Source organism: Exophiala viscosa (assembly GCF_022695815.1).
Source record: "Exophiala viscosa unplaced genomic scaffold EDD37scaffold_15, whole genome shotgun sequence".
Lineage (NCBI taxonomy): Eukaryota > Fungi > Ascomycota > Eurotiomycetes > Chaetothyriales > Herpotrichiellaceae > Exophiala > Exophiala viscosa.
Window position 1 is genome coordinate 290,544 of NW_026944367.1, and position 21,072 is coordinate 311,615.

At 51.0% G+C, this 21,072-nt stretch overlaps 6 protein-coding genes across 6 annotated transcripts; 2 read left to right on the forward strand and 4 right to left on the reverse strand.

Annotated features, from left to right (window-relative positions):
• Positions 1–414: 414 nt before the first annotated feature.
• Positions 415–2,703, reverse strand: EDD37DRAFT_642410 (serine palmitoyltransferase). The gene is made up of 5 exons (XM_062817365.1): positions 2,356–2,703; positions 2,200–2,300; positions 1,637–2,147; positions 1,090–1,581; positions 415–1,030 (listed from the first exon to the last, which is right to left on the reverse strand). The coding sequence occupies exons 1-5, from the start codon at positions 2,581–2,583 to the stop codon at positions 836–838; spliced, it is 1,527 nt and encodes a 508-aa protein (XP_062665734.1). The 5' UTR covers positions 2,584–2,703; the 3' UTR covers positions 415–835.
• Positions 2,704–3,225: 522 nt separating this feature from the next.
• On the reverse strand, positions 3,226–9,128 carry EDD37DRAFT_654410 (1,3-beta-glucan synthase component FKS1; the record flags this gene model as incomplete). Its single annotated transcript, XM_062818681.1, has 3 exons — positions 3,226–3,589; positions 3,642–8,924; positions 8,974–9,128. The coding sequence occupies 3 exons, from the start codon at positions 9,126–9,128 to the stop codon at positions 3,226–3,228; spliced, it is 5,802 nt and encodes a 1,933-aa protein (XP_062665735.1).
• Positions 9,129–13,048: 3,920 nt separating this feature from the next.
• Positions 13,049–15,415, forward strand: EDD37DRAFT_642417 (Glucanosyltransferase-domain-containing protein). The gene is made up of 5 exons (XM_062817366.1): positions 13,049–13,441; positions 13,508–13,545; positions 13,598–13,623; positions 13,677–14,447; positions 14,499–15,415. Exons 1-5 carry the CDS (start codon positions 13,349–13,351, stop codon positions 15,212–15,214), a joined length of 1,644 nt encoding a protein of 547 aa, XP_062665736.1. The 5' UTR covers positions 13,049–13,348; the 3' UTR covers positions 15,215–15,415.
• Positions 15,416–15,581: 166 nt separating this feature from the next.
• EDD37DRAFT_195122 (uncharacterized protein) lies at positions 15,582–16,819 on the forward strand. Its single transcript, XM_062810129.1, has 2 exons — positions 15,582–16,028; positions 16,093–16,819. The coding sequence occupies exons 1-2, from the start codon at positions 15,949–15,951 to the stop codon at positions 16,751–16,753; spliced, it is 741 nt and encodes a 246-aa protein (XP_062665737.1). The 5' UTR covers positions 15,582–15,948; the 3' UTR covers positions 16,754–16,819.
• Positions 16,820–17,456: 637 nt separating this feature from the next.
• On the reverse strand, positions 17,457–19,322 carry EDD37DRAFT_570505 (SprT-like family-domain-containing protein; the record flags this gene model as incomplete). Its single annotated transcript, XM_062814284.1, has 1 exon — positions 17,457–19,322. One exon carries the CDS (start codon positions 19,320–19,322, stop codon positions 17,457–17,459), a length of 1,866 nt encoding a protein of 621 aa, XP_062665738.1.
• A 700-nt stretch (positions 19,323–20,022) lies between these two features.
• Positions 20,023–20,921, reverse strand: EDD37DRAFT_698285 (uncharacterized protein; the record flags this gene model as incomplete). Its single annotated transcript, XM_062820177.1, has 2 exons — positions 20,023–20,691; positions 20,741–20,921. 2 exons carry the CDS (start codon positions 20,919–20,921, stop codon positions 20,186–20,188), a joined length of 687 nt encoding a protein of 228 aa, XP_062665739.1. The 3' UTR covers positions 20,023–20,185.
• Positions 20,922–21,072: the final 151 nt, after the last annotated feature.

Consider the following 21,072-nt stretch of genomic DNA (forward strand, 5'->3'; position numbering starts at 1 on the left):
GTCAAGCTGCTCGACCTGCTGTTCACCACGCGACACTTTGCCCTGCAAAAGATGCCAAGGCAATATGACGGCTCGAATATTGTCGCGGAGAGCAGTAGACACCCTACTAGCAGTGGAGGACGGGACAAAAACGAGTGAGCTGAAAGAAACGGGAAGAGTAGAAAGATATGTGTGAGAGAGACGCGAAGTATGTCGTCTACTATACTGTACAGTACTTACGTCAACATTGGCGGACACAACCGCCATAGACGACTTGTCAGGACCGGATAAACATGAATCCGGGCACCAGACTCAAAGCCTTTGAGTGCATTCGCGTCGCTGCATATACCACAACTCCATCGTCATCTCGAAATCTCGTCTCTACGCGTCAAGAAGCGAGAAGAGTGGATGACGTTCGCCTAATCTGAAATCTCAGTGGCTCTGGAATAAGCATTCGCTTCCTTTTCGCTTCCTGACAGCTTCATGTAACGTCTAAGCGAAGAGAAATTAAACCTTGACAAGGGAAACCTTGATAGCCGGCTCGTTGACACCTGGCGGGCATCTCTCAACTTACTACTTTTTCCATATGGAAAATAGGCACCAGGTTCGATTCCACCCGCTCAACTGTGATACATTAAGGTTAATTCCGCTCTGCTATGTTGATGCCCAGCTCGCTCGAAGAATATCATACCCGTCACACCCGTCTTCATGAATGCAAATCCAGTCTATGGGCCTGACCTTTTATGCCGTCTAATAAGACATGCCACCATGAACCCATATTGTACAGAAGCCGAGCCTGGCTCCATGAAAATGAAACTCAAATTGTTTGCAAGTGATTCCCCATCAGCGAAGACTGTCACCGCTTCCTCGTCAGAACCTTGGTGATGGCATGTCTTATTGTTATGCCAGCCTTCTCGATCTCTTTCTTTGTCAGGCCAATCGTCACGCAGACTTTCAAGGCCGGCAACGGTGGATAGATATCGCTCTTTGCGCCTGAGGGATTGGCAGGCAGGTTCTTGACACGCGTAACCAGAACGTTCTGCGTGAGGCACTGCTCTCATTATCAGCAAACACGATTGGCAGAAAACTGGGCAGTGCTTGATCACTTACCTCATCCACAACATCCTGGAGTAGCTGTTGCTGATCATCAACATTCAGCCTCCGCGAAGAAATCACCTCAGGTTTCAGGACCAGAATCATAATCGGGTTCTCTGGTGCGCTGGTGCAATACATCCAGTCGCTCCTCGGGTCAAGTTGAACCCACATTGCCCTGATGTTCTCCTTCAACTGGTTGTGTAGTTCGGGCTGGGTTTGCAGCATCATGAGCGTTTCGCTAGCGGTCACGGCCGCGATGGCTGGAAGTGCAGCCGAAAAGGTATATGACGCCGCAGACAATCGCTGATGCTCCACGACCTCGTCAGATCCTGCGCAAAATCCTCCATTGGCCGACAAGGGCCCTGACATGGATCCGATAATCATGTCGACCTCGGCAGCGTCCACATGCTGATGTTCTGTGACACCTCTTCCTGTTCTCCCCAAGACGCCGAATGACCACGTCTCGTCGAGAATCAGGCGAAATTTGTACTTGAGCTTCAGCTCGATCTACTTAACCGTCAGTCACTGTTCCGTCATTCTTTGAGTAGTGGTTGAAACTCACAATCTTCGGCAAGTCCACAATATCGCCAACATTTTCGAACAGGCCTTCCGTGATGATGAAGCGCCTGGTCAGTGGTTTCTTCGCTTGTTCTTTGGTGACCTTCGCCAACACTCTTTGCAAGTCTTCCATGTCATTGTGCTCATACCACCTCACCGAGCTCCTAGAGATCTGAATACCTTTGCGTATGGCATAATTCACGGCCTTGTCCGCGACAATGATATCCCCCCGCTTCGAGAAAGCCGGTATGACACTAGAAATGGTTGAAAATGCCTGAGCGTAGATGATGCATGCCGTCGTACCCAAAAAGGCGGCGATGTCAGCCTCGATCTTCATGTGCACATCTTGCGTGCCATAGAAGCCAGGCGGTCCGCAGGGACCAACCCCGTAAGTCCTCAGTGTCTGTATCGCCCGCTCTTTTAGATTTTCATTAGATGTGAAGTTGTAGAAGTTGTAAGATGCAAGGTTCGTTACGGTGCGACCGTTGGAGAGTTTCGCTCGAGGTCCGCTCGGTCTGTGGCATGCGATCAGCAAATTGAAGGACACGCATTGAGGAAAGAACCGACCCGACTATGACAGGCCTCTTTTCCAGTTCCGCCTCCTCGAATGGTGTCGTCTTCCCAACCAGGGGCTCGGGCGTCCACTCGTCAACTAAGTCGTCGATTTCCTGGTTCATGGTCAACTTCTGCAGTAAGAAACGTCCCACCACGGTAGAAATTCACCTCATCGGATAACTTGACGTAGTTCGGCTTCGTCGAATACTTTGGTGCAAGGAGATATCGGATCGCGAAGAGGACGAGAAAGAGCTCGACTGCAGAGCGAATAGGGTCGTTCTGGTAACTCGACCTTACATACCGCAGGAAGATGGCAGAGCCCGGGATTTTGTGAAACTGATCAGACGCGGTATTCGCCAGATTCGCAAGGTACTCTTGCGCGTCTTGAGAAGTCATGTTCGCGATGCGCCTTCAGCGGAGACCCGCCAGCGAGCCTGTAAGTCTACTCTGAATTATTTTTGCGACGAGGGTTTGCGAGGTGAGAACCAAAAGTCGATGCGGCAAGTGACGTGGCGTGCGTGGATAGAATCAGGGGCAGCATGCAGCGGTTGTGAGCCAAAGCCAAGGGGACGCCCGGATCTTGTCGGCACCACTCCGGGCGTCAACTTTAATGTGCCTACCTGGTAGCTTACTGTGTAGCCACTCTGTGGGAAAGCTTGCCCAAACCCATACCGTCACAGAGCATCATACTAATAAGATATCGAAAGCAAGCTTATTGTATAGGAAGCCATGGTTGTATGCAAAGTCATGTGGATTTTCATGTACAGTATGATGTGTCTAAAGAACAAATAATGCCTCAATTGCCACAACTCCAATCCCAGTATTTGCTGGAGGAAACCAGCTTGCAAAGACCATTTTTGCGTTCAAGGGCTGCTTGTCTATGCATTCATTCATTAGTTAATTGTTGGGATAATGACCGACAGAAGGATGTAAAAATCCATAATGGACGTGTCCTTGGCTCATGCAATCTCGCTCCGTAATCTTGCGTGTACAATACACGAACCAGAGTGCAAGCCACTCATGTCGATTCGATCAGATTTACCATCTGATGAATCGAGCACCGATGGTGAAAGGATCACTGCCACTGCCACTGGTCGTTCCAGCGGTGGCGGCGGCCGTTGTTCCGGCAGCAGTGTCGGCGGCAGTTGCATCTTGACCGAAGTTGTGAAGAGCTGATCCAGTGATACGGCTGCTGGTGTCGTTGTTGTTCTGTCCAGTAGGTTGGCTCAAGTTCAATGGGATGGTTGGAAGGTCCGTGATGTATTTGCGGACGATGACAGGGCCGACGAGGAGAATGACGAAAAGAATGAGCATGAAAAAGTACAAGATGGCGTAGCGGATGACTCGTCTCTTACGCAGGCGAGACTGCTTGATGGAGTAGATGGGAGGTCTGATTTGACGGCTGAAGAATTATTAGCATCCGACAGGCAATAAGCAATCTTGGGGGAACATACCTAGGACGCAGCCAGAAAAGCATGACCGAGTGGAACTTGTCGATGTAGGGAACGCAAAGCGCCGGCAACATGAGGAACATGAGAATATGTCCCAGGATAAAGTCGGCAGCGAAAAATCCGAGCTCGGTAATTTTGCACAGGAATTCACGTCCTGGTTGAGACATCGAGTGCCAGCCCATCGAGTACCATTTACCGGTCCACCAGGCTATGTTGGACGAATCTTGTTTGAACTCTCGGGTCAGAGCCAGGGCGATGATGAGCTTGAACACAAATCGTTGAAGTGCAACGACCGCGATCATGCCGAGCAGTGCCTTTGCGAAGATCCATCCTTCGAGGAAGAACATGACTTCCCAGAAAGCGAACAGCGAGATGACAGCCACAGCGTGTGCAATTGCGGCAAGCACAGAACCAAACTTCTTGCAACACATGCTCAAGACGGGGCCCATACAGCAAGCCATGGCAAAGAACACAGCTAGACATCCAGCGTTGACAGCGATGGGAGCGAAAGCCACGATAGCGACTCGAATGAGAGAGTTCGTTGCTGGCTTGAGATCGGAGCCGGTGACACCTGTTTGAGCGTTGATGAAGAGATAGGGAATCAATGTCAAACAGACGAGCACAAAGGGACCAATGACCTCGCTGAAGAAGATGCTGGTGAAATGGGCTCGAGGCACGTCGCCAGAGAGCTTCTCAGAAGGAGAACCCAGAGCCTTGCGCTTGTAACCAGTAAGGCGTGTTCGGGACAATCTGCAGAAGGCAATCCAGGAGGAGGCGTGTGAGCGGGAGTTGCCGCGAGACAGCCATCTAAGATAGTCTCTGTAGTCGATGAAGAAGTCGGTCCATGCAAACTGGTGAGGATTGAAGATGAATGGCGAGATACAGAGACCGAGCAGTGAGATCCAGAACCACAACAGCCAGGCACCCCAGACGGTGATGGTTCCGAAGAGCAACATCATCAACGACCGAGCACCGAGATAGATGGATGGACCTGCAAAACGCGAGTAGAGGACGCCGAATGGAATACGCGCAGTTGCGAACCCACGGCCGGTACCGATGTAGCGGGCGCCACCGAAGGATAGATCCTGCTGGATGGAGCTGGCATAGATTTGACAGACAAACACCTCAAAGACCGGCGATGCAGAAGCGAAATGCTTAGCAAGACGGGTAGCTGCTCGCCAAAATCCACGTTCAGTCAACTCTTGTACAACCAAAGGTACGAAAGAGATGAAGAAGACGATGAAGATAGAGACAACGCAACGCTCAACCCAGCCCATGATGGGAGTCAAGTTGGTGCATCCGGTAGGCTTGAGAGGATCAGTTGGTGGGGTGTTGCGGTTGTAAGAGCACACAATCGTCTCATGTTTCAGAGCACCAAGGTTGATCAAGACGATCATGAAAAGCTGCACCGACAACATGATGAACATGTTGTTGATATGGAAACCAGGATGCGCGTAGTAGAAAGACAAGAAGCGATCCAGAGGCAGCTGTGTGCCGAGGTAGTAGTACTCTCGAGACAACATCTGTTCACCCATACCAGTTCCGATCTTGGTCGTAAAGTTAAGAATCGAGCCAAAACCGAGATCACGACCTTTACCGCACTGATAGTACTCGCAGTGCTTGATGCGGCCACCACGGATGAGAGCGTTCATACCAGCGTAGATATCTTCGTTGAGATGCAGTCCCTTCTGAGCTTTGGAGACGCCGCCACGAGTGGTCATGAAGATGCCATTGAGGAAATCGGGGTGACCGTAATGGAGTTTACCACCGATTTGAGCCAGAGTTCGAGCGAAAAGAGTACCGAACGTTTGTTCCTTTCCAGCGGCAACGTCACCCAAGACACCAATGTTCTCGGAGAAGATGTATTCACGAGCACCAAGGATGGCAACAGGGTCGGTTTTGCTGTTTTGGATGCCAGGAGTGTACGGCGAGACGTTATCTGTCGTCATTTCCTCGAACTCAGCCAAAACGCTTCGGATCTTCAAGCACTCCTCGAGGTAGTTGTCCTGGTTGGCATCGATGAGCTGGATGTATTCACCGCGGTAGAAGATGATAGCATGGTTCTGGTTGTCAGACTTGCCGTCACCGAGAATGGGGTTACCGGAGAGCTGGACCCTGAACTTGGGTCGGCGCATTCCATTTTCGAGAATTTCCGAGTGACCATCGATCAAGGCAGAGTAGAGGCGTGGCTCTTCTCCTTCATTCTGGGGAGGCTCTTCGTCCAAGTAGGCAATCTGAAGATCAGGGTACGCGCGGAGCAGGAACTCGGTGTTTTCACGTTCTTCCTTCTTAAACTTCGCATATCGCTGCATAGAGACCACGATCTTGAACTTGCGTCTGGCCATGCGCTCAAGCTCGCGCTCCAATTTGTCCGAGTTGCCGCCAAACATCTGAACGACCTCTGGGTTTTCGACACGGTAGAGGAGTTTGATAGCACGGCTATAGTTCATGAAACCGGAGACTGTACGGTAAAGTGTCTGCGAACGAAGAGAAGCCCAGATACGAGTTCGGAGAGTGTATTCCGGAGCCGCAGACTTGAAACCAATGCAGTAGAAAGGCAGATCATCAATCTTGCTTTTGGCGGTGTCTTTCTCATTCTTCTCGTAGTCACCGTTGAATTGTGATGTCTCGTCAGCCAGGATCTTGGTGTCTTTGACGAAGCAGTCCCATTCGTGCGGATGAAGCTGTTTGAGGTATTCCAAGAGGGTGACACGGGAATATGGCTCGTCCTCACGGATGATCTCACGAAGGGACAGGAGAATCTTCTCGCTGTAGTGAGGAATGAGCACGGTGAAGGTTGGCATGTTGTCCACTGGAAGAGGCTCCGGAATTGGCGTCGACAAGGACTGTGCGAAGAAGGAAATGCGGCGTTCGGCCTCGCTCTGAGCCGGGAAGAACTCAGTCTTGAAAGAGTGATCTTCCTGCGAGACGAAGAAAGTTGGAGCTCGCAGTGTGCGCTTGCCCTCTTGCTCAGATGGAACTTGATGGTACAGCAGCTTCTGGACATGGTCGATGGCCAAAAGATGTTCTCGGTACATGGAGATGACAATGGCGTTCCAAACTTGAGAGATCAACACCTTCGGCTTGTATTTAATCTCCATGTCGGTAGTAGCCAGGATCTTGGAGTAGATACGCTTTGGGAGCCGCGAGAAGATGTTTCTCCATGGCGTCCAGATCGAAACACCAAGGTAGAAAGAACGCGCAACAGAGAAGACGCAATTCCAGATGATGTACCAGAGGTAGGTATCCAAGAAGAACAGAATCAAATCGGTGAAGAACATGATTCCGAGCAAGATCTGCGGTTGGTACTTGCAAAGGTATGTCTTCAGGATGGCGTCTCCTGCACAGTGGCGGATATGGGTGTACGAGAGAATCTTGATAGGATCTCGGAAGGACAGGGTCAGGAAGAAGTACGATTCGGCCAACTTCGCAGCGAAGACCATAATCCACAGACCGTACGACATCCACATGTCGTTACCCTTCAGGCGCGGGTACGAGGCGGTGAAAGTCTGACTGGCCACATAACGACGGGAGTTGCCAGTCAAGTAGCTGCCGAACAGTCCACCCAATGGCATGATTGAGAAGAAGAAGAAGGTCGCCAGAGCCACCAAGAATTGGACAACACCTAGGATCAAGGAGACCTTTGATGTCTGGGAGAAACCGAAGATGTAGACACTGGGAGCAATGTTGAGGACAAAGACACCGATCAGGAACAGCAGTCGCTTGGTCAGATGCTGAGCACCTGCCCATCGTCGCGGAACATAGGACCATTCGACGAGTGTGGCCAGAATCTGGATGAGGGATGCTACCGTTCCACCCAAGCCCACAGCAGACCACTGAGCAGCCGCATGAGGTTTGTTGTTCAACTGTTGCTGGTAGTTATGGGTGTACAGCGTTGGAGAGTTAAAAGCGGTGTAGAACCAGAAAGTCGTAAGATGGATGACCCAGATACGGTTGAAGTTGACGAGCAAGTGGAACCAGGATCTGGTCTCCTTGTAGGTCTTGAAGAAAACCTTCTTCCAGTGGACGTCCTGGAGTTTCAGGTATCTCTCCGCAGGAGGGAGATCAACAATGCGAGATTTGTCCTCCATGACGATTCTTTCGATACCCTCAGGATACCAGAAGAGTTGATTAATGTCGTCATAACCAATGACTCGGTTGTGATCGCGCTCTCGTCGGACGTACTTTCCATCAATGATTTCGTAACACTGATCTCTGATGTATGTGTAGAGAGGAGTAATGACATTATTCAGGTAGGTGAATTCTTCGACCGGCTCAACACGGCTTTGGCAGGCGGGAGAGTGCAGATAGTCGTCAGCACACTTGAAGATGAAGCAGAGCGTCTCGGGCATGAAACGGACTTGATTCGCTTCACCCCAACAAAGGAGATACAAAGCAATCTGTCGGGCGCGGTCATGCTGAGACATCTTGTTCATTCTGGTCTTCCAGCGGTACTCGGCCGCCTCAAGAGAGTTGTCTCCCTCCAAAGCTTCCAAAGTCTGCTCCTCATCTTGAGGATTTTCCTTGGCCTTCTTTGCGGCAGCTTTGCGTGCCTTACGGGTTCGACGATTGGCCTTGCCGAGCTTCATGTTGGCGAAACCCACTGCATCATCGAGATCCAGATGGGCAGCGAAATACCATCTGCGGTAGTTGGCATTGTCACCTCCAATGTAGTCGGCGTGCAGTGACAACAACGCTTGGTTTGGAGTCATGCGGGATGCCCTGGAGTCCAACAAGGTCATCAGATGGTCATACATGTTCCGCATGCTGTCACGCTGGAAACCAAACTTCGCAGTCAGGTCCAGGAAAATGTCTTCGAGCTCCTCCTTGGATAGTGGGATTTGAGCATCGGATGTCCAGGCTGGATAGGGCTCTCGAGAACGTTGACCACCGGGAAGTGCGTTGTTGTAGTCCATGCCATAAATGGGCGTAGACGCACCCGAAGACCGGTTGCCACCGTAGGAGATTTGGGAAGATGGTGGTCTGTAACCTCGGCCGCCTTGGTTATCGTAGCCGCTCTGGTATCTCTCATCTCCTCGACCGTAGTAGTCCATTTCGGCAGCACGAGCCATGTCCGACCTCATGGTGAAATCGCTGAAAGTCTCGGAATCTTCTTCAGAATCGCCATGGCGACGTGGGCGTTGACCTTGATGTTGTTGCTGACCTGCAGCTCCTTGGTCGTAATACTGGCCATCTTGATAGTAGTCATCTTGATATCCTGGGTGGCCTTCATAGTATCCGCCGTCATTGTGGTAGGGATTCGATGCATCGGCATTGTAGTAACCACTATCTTCGAGTCAGCAGAGGCCAGAAGAGCACTGAGTACGAGACTTACGATTCATCGTAGAATCCTTCGCCTCCGTGCTGTGGCTGATTGCCATAATCGTACTGATCATGGTAGCCCTCTTGATCTTGGTAGTAGGCATCGTTGCCTTGATGATGTTGGCCGTAGCCTTCATCGTAGCCGCCCTGCTGAGGATGGCCCGACATATTGTATGAGAGTTCTGGGAAAAGGAGGTCAGCACGGAGCGCCTGAAGAGCATTGACCTCGTAGCGAAGAACGCGAGCCGTGTTCTTGCTGGGGCACAGGATTTTTCACCATACCTTTTCACAAGAGTCCCATCAATCAGTCCTTGTATGGAGGATGCAAAGTATGTTGTACGTGATATGATTGCCGCTCAGTGTTGTATTATTAGGTGATATGCAAGAATAACAGCGAATGTTTTTCCAAAGGCGAGCGATTGAGGAAATGTTGTCAAGTGTGTAATGTCGCCGTGGGGATTGTGCCTGTCTATGCCTTGAAGCAGGAAACAATAGCAGGTCGACGACGACGAAGGCGCTCAAAGTTTGAGATCGCAGGTGTAAAGAAGGGAGAAGCGGTTTGTAGAGGGTGGTGGTGATTGTTGTGAAACGAGTGAAGGGGCAGGAGCGATGGTTGCTCAGCCAATGCAGCGGCGCGTTCGCGGCAGGCGTGGCTAGCAAACGAGTTTCCGGCCTGGCTAAATTTCCCACGCCACAAGGGTGACGATGGACAGCGTTCTCTACACTTGCCTTTCTCGCAGCGATTGAAGCGAGTAAAGGTCAAGATGTGAGAAGAAACGACAGGATAAATGCGAGGCTGTTGGAAAATGAAGAAAAGGGCGACACGGACAAAGGGACCTGGGAAAAAAGCAGGCTCCTTGGAGGACGTGCAGGGAGAACAGACAAGGCAAGCAGGCAATTGGGCCTGGTGCTGGTGCTGGTGCTTGTTTCGGGATTAGGGGCCGTGGAGGGGCGTGCGCAGGCCAGAAATTTGGATGGCCAAGTCTGTGTGGGTTTTGATTTCGGGTGGGCAGGGATTCGTTCTCAGGCTTGACTTGTTCCGGGCACCACGAGAGGCAGAGGCAGGCAAATTCAAACCAGGGGCAGATGGTCAACACCCAGGAGCAGCGCCACACTCAAAACACAGCTTGCACACACCTTTCTCCACGAGTCCACCAACAACCTGGCTGCAGAGAATCCACACGCAATTGTGTTGAGTTAGCGAGCCCACAATTTCAATGCTACACTCAATTTTACTGGAGACGTGGGACAATTAGAGCGACGCCTTTCACTTCGTTGGCCCTGGCAATTCGTGCCCTCGTCCTTGATTGCGACACTTCATCGGCGTCATCTATCGACATTTGTCTTGCATCGCTTATAGCGCTACGGACTGGTTGTCCGCCCCCGGCACAGCTCGTATACTATGTACGTGCTATCTCTGGACGGCTCGCCAACGTAGAACACCTATCCGTGGCTGGGTCGAATCAGAACTCTGTGGCTATGCATAGTATCACGAATCTGCAATCCTTCTAGGGAAACTGCACTTCAAGCATTTTAGAAAGAGGCAGATCGTTTCAGGGCCTAGACAATTGACTCGTACCCCGCCACTCTGGAAGACGCAGGCTTTGGATCATCATGCTGTGACAGTGTGAGCTGGTCATACGATAGGCGTTTCGTGCCATGGATATGCTGTGTTACAGAACTGGGCTGCGTTTCGGACTTTTTGGGGTGGACGGAATGCAGGTATCCGTAGTCCATCAACGTGGCCGGCAGATGCTCTCAATAACACTGAAGTCAAGAAGAAACGATAGGATATGTTGACCACTGGCAAACGGCAATGTGAAGCTGTCGGATAATGCCTGCGGTGGTGTACTTTTTATGTAGCTGACACAGACCTGTCAGATACGTGATCCTCCCACCATACTCGTTAAGAATTGTACATTATGCACCTCAACATGCAGCGCCGGTATTGACATTGTCCGTCTCGCCGATCATCCGTCTCTATGTAAAGACAGTGCATGATGATGATGGCTCAGAGATAGGAGTCCTCCATGTTATTATATTCCGCCAGCTCCATGATACGGCTTTTACAATAGCGCACTGTTCTGGCGAAGGTTGTAGTGGAACTGTCCTCAAAGACTTCAAGGATGTATACTCGTACATGGCCTCACACAAACAGCAACTCTCTCGGAACGATCCGGATATGTGCTCTCCCTCCAACGGCTTTGTTATGGCGCAAGTCAACGGGTGAGAGCAATAATAATCAATGGTTCGCCGGTCGAATTATTCTTTGCTTCCATGATTCCCACTGTCGCCTACAAACTGAAAGCTCGCATCATCCATTTTGTGGATCTTTGATAACGGGGCGGACGCCGTTGACGCCCGGTGGAGTCGGCTGTTTTCCAAGAGCAGACAAGCCGTCACCACTTGATTCACGAGGGGTTCTTATCAATTCACCTTGAAGCAAGAATTTGCCACGCCTGCTTCAACTCGCTGATCCTTTATGCGCAGCATAGCTCTAAAGATACCAACTCAGCTGCCGAATTGCGATGGACCATGCATTTCACGTACAATGATTCGCAAATCCCATCATTGTGCCCGCTGGATCATGCCATAAGTGAAACAAGCTTTGATGAGAACCAAATAGTGAAAGAACGGCACCGAGTGGCGAGTGCTATTAAAAGTTTGGTACGGCCTCTATCTCGGGCCTCGCAGGTCCAGGGGTTTGGCATAACAGCTTCTCGTGGATAGACGCTTGTAGCGCCGCTAAAGTCTCGGGGTGCATGATCGCCGGCAGATTTTTGATAGAGTGGAAAAAGGGGCCGCTCCCAATCAACCATTCTTGTCATTACCACGCACCACCTAGCAAGCCCAATCTCCATGATGGGCGAATCACATTAGAGCTGGTGCGGCGCAGCAACGTGATCTGCTTCGTCAAGTTGTCAACAGGAGTGGTTTGCAGGGCCCGAGACATATCTGGAGACACCGGAGACATGCGGTTCGGGAGACTCATCATGCAACCACAATCTGAACTAGGTGAGACATGCAGATAATTTTCCGACTATCATTTCCTTGACAGCCTTGTGGCAAAGTAGCTTCCCTTCGTGGTGTTTGGGATGAGTTTGACTTCAACCTTCAGGTTGTCAGCAACAAATTGCTTGAATATAGATGACTAGTCCAGGCAAGACCATGAATTTCAAGGTCGTTGAAAAAGTCATCGTCAACCACATGGCGAATCCTGATAGACAATCCTACCCTTTTAGTCGGGTCAAGCTGGGTCCTTTGAACTCTTCATGATGCATTACGCCAGCTCGCTTACGAGATCGAGCACGGCTCTCACTCTCCGGCTCTGTGGGCCGAGGATAACGCACAAGAAATATAGAAAAAGATGTTGTTGCTTCTGGCGGGGGAGGTGTCCAGAGAGAGTTGTAGCAGTCTTTGTGTGAACGAGCTGCCTCTATCTTCGCTTTGCCGTCGCACACTTCATCTGAGAAAAGGTTCGCCTCAAGAAGTAAGCATTGAAATGTTCGCCAGTAGTTTCACTCATTATTGAAGACTCCTCTGGCAAAATCGACCCCTGGTGATCGGAGGGTATAGAAATTCTGTTACTCTTCGTAACAAGTTGCCTTGCCAGGTCGTCGCAACAATGGATGCAGCACCTAAAATAAAAATAAGGTCTGGACGAAAAGGACGCGTGTCGAGGAATGGAGTATGCTTTCCAACCCGGCAAATGACACGGAGGGGATAGGCCTCAAAACAGATCTGCGAGCCAAGCTGGTGACCAATAGAGCTCTGGGTGTGCCGTACAACAGCCGCTGATTCAGCGGCCGGCGATGTGAAGCACCTTTCTGTATGGCCATAGGAGTGCACTTATGGGGGGGAGTCTGCGCGTTCTTTGTGTGCGTGGCCCGGAGAACCGTTCTATCACAGTATGGGCGAGAGGTACGACCGTATGAGTAGGGGGGCAACAGTGCGCTGTTCTGGCAGTGGCAGTGGGTTGGGTGGTGGGTGCTGAGGGATGATGCCGCGACTGCGCCGCCAGGCCCCGTCCATCTCTCGTGCCAATTCTGTCAGAGTTTGTATTTGTTGATCGAGACCATCCGAATAAACTCCATCCCTGGCTTCAGATTCATTAACTTAACTGCAACGCCGTGAGTGTGTTTCAAAGACTCGTTGCTTGTTTGCGGCTTCTTTGTCTTCACCATCATTCCGTGACACTCGTTCCAACCTACACTTCTAGCGCCCTTCGTTCCTGCCCTCGTTTCGTTGGCAAGGGCAACTTGGCCAACTCTTTTCCAAAACTCCTCGCTTAACCAGCGCAGTCTCTACAATCTCCGAACCTTGACTACGCGTTCTTGGACCATCGCATCCTTCTATTCGATCACATATCCCCTCCCATCGTCATCAGAATGAAGGGTTTCTCGGCGCTTGCGACAGCTGTCGTGGGAGCTGCGCTATTCATCAAGACCGCTGTTGCATCTGTAGACCCCATTGTCATCAAAGTACGTCAATTGCGCCAACATTGAGAGTTCAGAAGATCGGTGGTGCTGATATATTGCCAACTGCAGGGCTCTAAATTCTTTTATGAGACCAACGGAACTCAATTGTATGTATCTCTCTGACGCATTCACGTTGAACAGAGGTCTAACGAACCACAGTTTTATCCGCGGTGTTGCGTATCAACGTTCGTGACTTCTCATCCACTTTGTAGAGCGGTACACTAACCGCGTTATTCAGAGGACTATACAGCCAACAGCACCTCCAGTGACGACACTTCGGACGACTCTTACACAGACCCGCTCGCCGATGCCTCAACATGCGAGAGAGACATTCCTTACCTGATCCAACTGCGAACCAATGTCATTCGTGTCTACGCACTCGACCCGACGAAGAACCATGATGACTGCATGAACATGCTGGCCGATGCCGGCATCTATGTCATTGCCGATCTGTCTGCCCCGGGTGCCTCCATCGTCCGTGACGATCCCGAATGGACCGATACATTGTACTCGCGGTACACTTCTGTCATTGATGTAATGCAAAACTACACAAACACCATGGGTTTCTTTGCAGGAAACGAGGTCTCCAACAACAGCACTAACACCGATGCCAGCGCATTCGTCAAGGCTGCAGTCCGTGATATGAAGGCATACATGAAAGCGCAGAACTACCGTACCATCGGTGTAGGTTACGCCACCAACGACGATGCCGATATCCGTGTCAATCTCGCCGACTACTTCGACTGCGGTGACTCTTCCGATGCCATTGACTTCTGGGGCTACAATATCTACTCGTGGTGTGGAAATTCTAGCTACACTGAATCCGGCTACGACCAACGTACTGAGGAGTTCTCGTCCTACAACGTTCCGGTCTTTTTCGCCGAGTATGGCTGCAATACCGTGCAACCGCGTACCTTCACCGAGGTTCAAGCTTTGTACGGAGATGAAATGAGCCCAGTTTGGTCTGGTGGTATTGTCTACATGTACTTCCAGGAAACGAACGACTATGGTGAGTTTTGAGATATGCATGTGGTTGAAACTCACACTAATCGTGATATAGGTCTCGTCAGTGTGGATGGCAACACTGTTAGCACTTTGGCTGACTTCAACTATTTGTCTTCCCAACTTGCACTGATCAGCCCCAGTTCAACAAATTCTGCCAGCTACAGTCCAACCAACACTGCAGCTCAATCTTGCCCGACAGTTAACAGCGACTGGCAGGCAGCGTCAGCGCTTCCTCCCACTCCAAACTCGCAACTCTGCGAATGCATGTGGAACGCATTGACTTGTATACCCGATGATGTCTCCACCGATGATGCCGGTGATCTATTCGGTATCGTCTGCGGTCTAGGGTCAGGCACTTGTGATGGAATCGACGCAAACAGCACATCTGGTAAGTATGGAGCGTATGGCATGTGCAATTCGACTCAGCAGCTTGGTTGGGCTTTGAATGACTACTACGAGCAAGAAGTTGCGGCTGGCAACGGTGCATCGGCTTGCGACTTCTCCGGTTCCGCCAAGACCAAGGCTGTCACCAGCCCTACTGGTACTTGCGCGACATTGATCAGCCAGGCTGGAAGTGAAGGCACTGGTACCGTTACATCGTCGCCATCTGGTACAGGCAGTTCTGGCTCGAGTGGCAGCAGCAGCAGCAGCTCAACCAGCAAGAGTGCGGGCGCCGCGGGCTTTTCTGCTCCTGCGCACATTGGTTTCTTGCAGGTTGCATTTTATGTCTCTGTCGCGCTGGTGTCGGGTGCTGGAATGATTTTGTTGTAAGGGGAGGATTTCAAGTATTGGCATTGCCAGAAGGGGTCGGACTGGTCCGATGTGTTTATCTGGGTATGAACAATCCCGCTAGGTAGACGCTCTGGAGAAGGTCTTGGGTTTCGAGCATGTAGTCTCGAGCATTGATGGTGTTTGATCAGCGCGGGAAAATCCTTTTGTATCTAAGAATGAAAGACAGGTTCCGTTCATAAATAACCGTCGCCCTGCCGTCTGTTCCACGAGATCCACTCCTGCCTAGTACTGAGTTCAGGCTGCTGATCTTCCCGTTGACCAGCTGTGACATGCCCAATTGAACGGGCGCGTATTGGGATCTCTGATTGTAATATTGAGTGGATTGACTAAGTTACGCCGCCGGGTGCGCATTATACAGTACATAGCCTTGCAGATGACGGAAGATCTTCGGCTGATATAAGTTGGTTTTTCAAGATCTCCCAGTCGCTACCTCGAGGCGCCTATGATATGGTCAAAGTGTGGACTTCGTGGTATCGGAGGAATGCCTTGGTGAATTGTAGGGCTTTCCATTCGTGCGATCCAAACGGTGAGGAAAGATTCTAGAGCTAGGCACCAGGCTGGTCGTGCTGCCTACCCACAAGACCGCAATAAAAATAGCGGACTCTGCCATCAAGGACGTACCAGTGGCTTTAATGTCACCCATATCAGCTTCAATCCTATAGCCACAGCCCTATAGCATAACAACCTCCCCCACCAACCTCTTGTGGGTGGAAATGGCGGTCACATATGGCATGCAGGAGCTTTATGGAGGCACAGTGGCAGTGGAACTACCGATCAACTTGATAGATTCCAGGCATGTCCACCCGTCTAGTATTTGCTTTTTGCTTTCAATAGCAGCTCATTGATAACTTCTACAGTGACCTCCGCCAGATCCCCGACAATCAAGAAGTCTTTCTGTCCCCTACAACCCTGACCTCAGTGGTATTCGAAATAAACGAGTACGTTGAGCCTTCGACAACAGGCTTCCACCCCACCACAACCACCACTACAACAACGCAGCCAGACGGCACGACGACAACCACAACGGTCACCGCCGTCAATGGGAACACTTCTTCTCGTGAGGCCGACGCAGAGGCCGCCAAGTACCACTTCACAGACGTGATTGCAGAACCAGACACACTCGCTGATGACTTGCCCGAACCCCAGAATGTGACCATGCAGCATCCCAGCCTCGTCGAATTTCCTGCTTCCATTCTGTCTGGAAACTTCAACAGCGTCGATGCTCGGCGGGACCGGCAACAACAGCATCAGCCATCGCAGTCGCAAGTTGCTGTCCAACAAGCTTCGCCGTCATCTTCGCGAGGATTACTCGAGTCCATCGTCCACCAGATGCAACTTCTGGTGAGATTGAAAGACTATGACACCGATCTGTGTGTGCGAGTTAACGTTCCCTTGAAAGAGATTGCGAGGGACGACGGCCAGATCGCGGCCGAAGTGGCTTTTGCTAGGGATGTGCTTGCACGGGTCGTTGCTACGTTGGAGATACGGGATTTCGGGCTCTTCGGTGAGGAGGATTGAGTGAGTGACTGACACTGGTCAAAGCACGACGAGGCTTACGGTTATGCATGGCATATCGAGAAGGGGCGGATCCAGCGTCATCATCGAACAATGACGCGGTCGACGCCAGGTCGAAGATAGGATTGGGTCTCCTTATGCGGTGAGGATGATTTCGTGATCAGATGCTACAAGGCTGAAGGCCACTGGGAGGACTACAGGCTTATGCAGATAGCGAGCAAGTCGGACAATAAGAGAACGTCGTGAAGGAGCGATGATATGATGGATCATAATGGCATTCTCACAACGATGGGGGTGTGAATATGAGACCTTACAGCTCCTTGAAGTGCCAGAAGAGGATACTGGGCGACACATGTAGGGCCAAGAATTTTGGAAATTGTGGGATAGGTAGACAGCAGATAGACAGCATACGGAGACGAGGTTAGAGGAGATGCATCTCTATACATACCAACGCTCGGTGCAATATTACAATGACCAAAAAGACTCGCTTCCGCGACAGTCAGGAAATATTGTGCAACGAAATGATCATTGTTGATTGGAGATATGCCTGGCTTAACTCGAACAACTTCAGTCCATGTCCCTTTCTTCGAGATCCAACCGAACGCTGCATCCATCTGTGCTTTTGTCTCGACCTTTATCGGTAAACACCAATGCGTTTGACCTGATGTACACAATGATCCAACGCCGTTTCCAACATGTTGCTGACTCAGTCACTCAACTCAACAACTTCAGTCATGGTCTCCAAATTGCTCATTCCACTGTTGCTGCTTCCGGAAGTTGAATTGGACTTAGCACTTTCTGCACTATCTTCTCTTGTGAACAGCATCCTCGATTTCTTGACAGGACTCGCACGCGGTTTCGGTCTGACCTGTACCAGTTTGCCCTTACACTTGCCACAACGATGTTTATCCGGGTCAATACTCTTGCTGTGTCGACCGTACTCTGCTCCACAGCCGTCCTCGTCGTTAATGTTAAGGAAATTCATGGCCGGTGTTTGTTCCCTCCCAACACAAACCCAGAGATACTTGTGATTGATGACATAGCTGTGTTTAGTGGTGACTTCGACTTTGCGCCAGATTTCCACGTCACTTGCACGCAAATAAGATGTGACTCTTTCCGCCCACTGCTTAAAGGAAGCACCATGAGGCTGGTCGCGGATGTTGCTGATCATGAAATTCGTCAGATGGCAGAACTCGTGTGCCACAGTGTTAACGAGTCGATCCTCACAATCGACAATCTTCTCGGCAAGCTCGATGCTGGCAAAGTGCTGGACTTTGATACCCGGGCCAGCCACCTCACCACCCTTAACGGGCGACCCGGACGACTTGATCACTGTTCGTTTCCAGTTCGCACGGCCGGCCGTTGACCGAAGAATCTTTGACCATACGATTCGAACACCGCCTGTGCTCGACGCGAGCTTTGCAAGCTCTGACCCAGCTACGCTCATATCGAGCTCTTCCAGCAAGTCAACGGCAAGCTGCTCTTTGCGACTGTCGAAAGCTTTCTTCCTGGCCAGTGCAGCCCGCTTCTCGTCAAGCAGACGCTTCTTCTCCTCTTTTTCCGGACTTTTCACTGGCAACTGATTCTTTGCTCGTGTTTTTCGGGGTGATGAGAAGGGCCTGGGCAGTGGGGTGGAACTTTCCTGGTCCTGGTCATCGTCCTCTGAGTCGGACCAAATCTGAAAGCGAGCAAGTCCTCCTTTTCTCGGTGAGGTTGTCGGTGCTTTCTTTGGTGAATACTCGTCGATCCATTCATTGATCACATTATGATCCCAAAAGTCGTCCATACTCTGTCGGTGAGGCGATCGAGGGATAGCTTGTCTCTTCGAAGGAGACAGCAATTTTGAGGGCGACTTCAGTTTCGATGATGACCGAGGCGGTGTTGCTGGAGGTGTCTTGAAAGAGTCCTCTCTCGCTTCAGCCGCTCTCTCAAGAGGGTCTTGAATGGCCATGATCTTTGAGGGGACAGCAAGTTTCGGCCTCGAGGATGGAGGGGCCAATCTCAGTATAGTGTCAAAGTCTTCGAACGGATTCGAGCTGCTTGACCGCTGTATCTGAGGTTCGGGGTGCGGCAATAAGGTCGCCTTTCCATTTTGCCGTGTGTTCAGTTCGACTTTAGGCGAAGCCGGCGGTGAGGAAGTGAGATCGATGACTTCGACTACTCCCGCTTTCGCTTCAACTGTACCTTCGTGTAGCCTCATATTCCGCATGGCGTCGAACAGTTCACTTGTTGGGTTGTTCTCTTTTCCTGAGTTCGACTCGTGGTCCGAAGAGTCAACACGCCGCTGGTTGCGCCGCCCTCTCTGAAGACGTCGTCTGGAGGCTTGTCTAGGCAAACTCTTCATCCTCGACCGCTGGTCTCGAGCGTCGCCTTCTGAGTCCGGCCCCGCACTGTCGTGATAACTCAGCTCTGCATCGTCATCCACAATGAAACCGCTCAGGTCAGTATCTTCGTCCTCATCCTCCTCTTCCATGGAGCTCTCCGCGTCGTCGTTACACCGGGCTTCGTTCAAGACGAATCTGCTCGCATAACCTAGGCCCTGTTTCTTGGTGCGGGACTCATGTGAACCCATTTTCCTCGCTGCTTCTGTCATGAGGGACATTATGGACATCGATGGACTGTGGACGGCTTCAGCAGGCCGGGCGCTGGCCAACGGACGCATGACGGTCATTTTCGGACTCTGCTCTTCTACTGCCATCACTTTCATTGGTAACAGGAGTGAATCGACACTGGTTATTTTGGAATGCGTTCGGCCTTTCACGGGCGACCGGCGGTTGTTGGAGATAATACTCGTTTCCATCGCGGCCAACTTTTGAGGCAGGGCTGGATTGGTGTCTACAAAATAAGTTTTGTGAGGCTTCTTCGTTGTTGCTGCGTCTTTGGGCTTGTTTCGAATTTGCTTCGTATCTGTGTGCATTGACTTTGGAGGAATCGGTGTTTCGTGTTGTCTCTTTTGTGGTGCATTGGGAAGTGTGGAAGCGCCTTTTTTCCGTGGCGACCTTCTCACAGAAGTATTTGTGCTCGTCGCCATTAGAGGCCTCGGGGCAAGTAGAGCACCGAGTTCCGGTAACTCGTCATCAGACTCGTGTGTCGACATGTTCAGTGGATGGAGTATGACTTGTCACAGTCAATTCTCCTGAGCCTGATGCTGAAGTTGTCGCGGTTTATAGATGACGTCGATTTGTTTACGCGATTGCCCCAACAACGTGGTCACGTGAATGGTCGCGCTTCCATCAGTCTGCGAGTTCAAGTTCATCTTTACCACACTGCCACCTGCTCATGTTATGTGCTTGTTGTCGACCCCGGACTCTATCATGAGAGCGACTTTTCAAGACGCAAATTTCCACTCGAATAGAGTCCTCCATCCTTGTAGTCCAATCGAGAAGAGGGAAGCAAGCAAGCTGGCCGCTCGACTTTGATCGCTATCTATACAACTCATAGCTTTTCGACTGCGCAGACGGTATACTTTTCTCCAAAAGCCTCGACTAGATCACCTTCCTTGCAGCTTTCCTCCCACTCCATCTTCTTCTTATCTGAACCCTCCATGCCGGGAAGGCTGCCAATCTTTGACAGATCTCCGGCCTCGCGCAGAGTTTTCCAGGTGCTGTTCCCATCATCCCATGCCTGCCTTCGAGCACAGAACCCGTTCATGAAACTCGGTCCGTCATCGCCACCTTTCAGACCCAGAAAGTCACCTCCAACTCGTCCCAAGAACGTCTTCCCATCTGCACTGCGAATGATCCAGGCAACAGGAAACACATCCGGCAAAGAGGCTGGAAGAGTTCGCCAGACCTCTGCATACGGTGTGATCTTGTTGGTCTCTGGATTGAGCATGCTGCCGGTCTCGATGCTATCCGTGGGATTTGCGGCGGGCTCAAAGCTACCTATGTCTGGCTCCGTATAGCCATTGGAATCAATCCAGTGCGTCCATTTGCAGGTTACTGGCACTCAATGTCAGCCTGAGGCTGTAACAGGAGAGACAATACCTACGTGGCTCTCTGGACAAGATCAATCTCTCTCCAGCCATTCCCCAATCAATGGAGCCATCCTTCTTGGTAATCCGGAGGTCGACATACCAACCACCAACGCTCATCACGAGGGTGTCGGTAGGCTCGGACGGCTCTCCTGGAACCCAGCGAATGCTCAGGCGGGTTGATAGGCGGGAAGACATGGCTGATTGGCTAAGTCGATGATAGGTAAGAATCGTGGAATCAACGTGAAGGCTTGTTCTAACGAACCGTAAGGCGTGTCCTAGGTCAATAGGTCAAACTTAAGTATTTCTGGAACGACCATAACCTCCAAGCAGTATTGTCAAGTTTTCC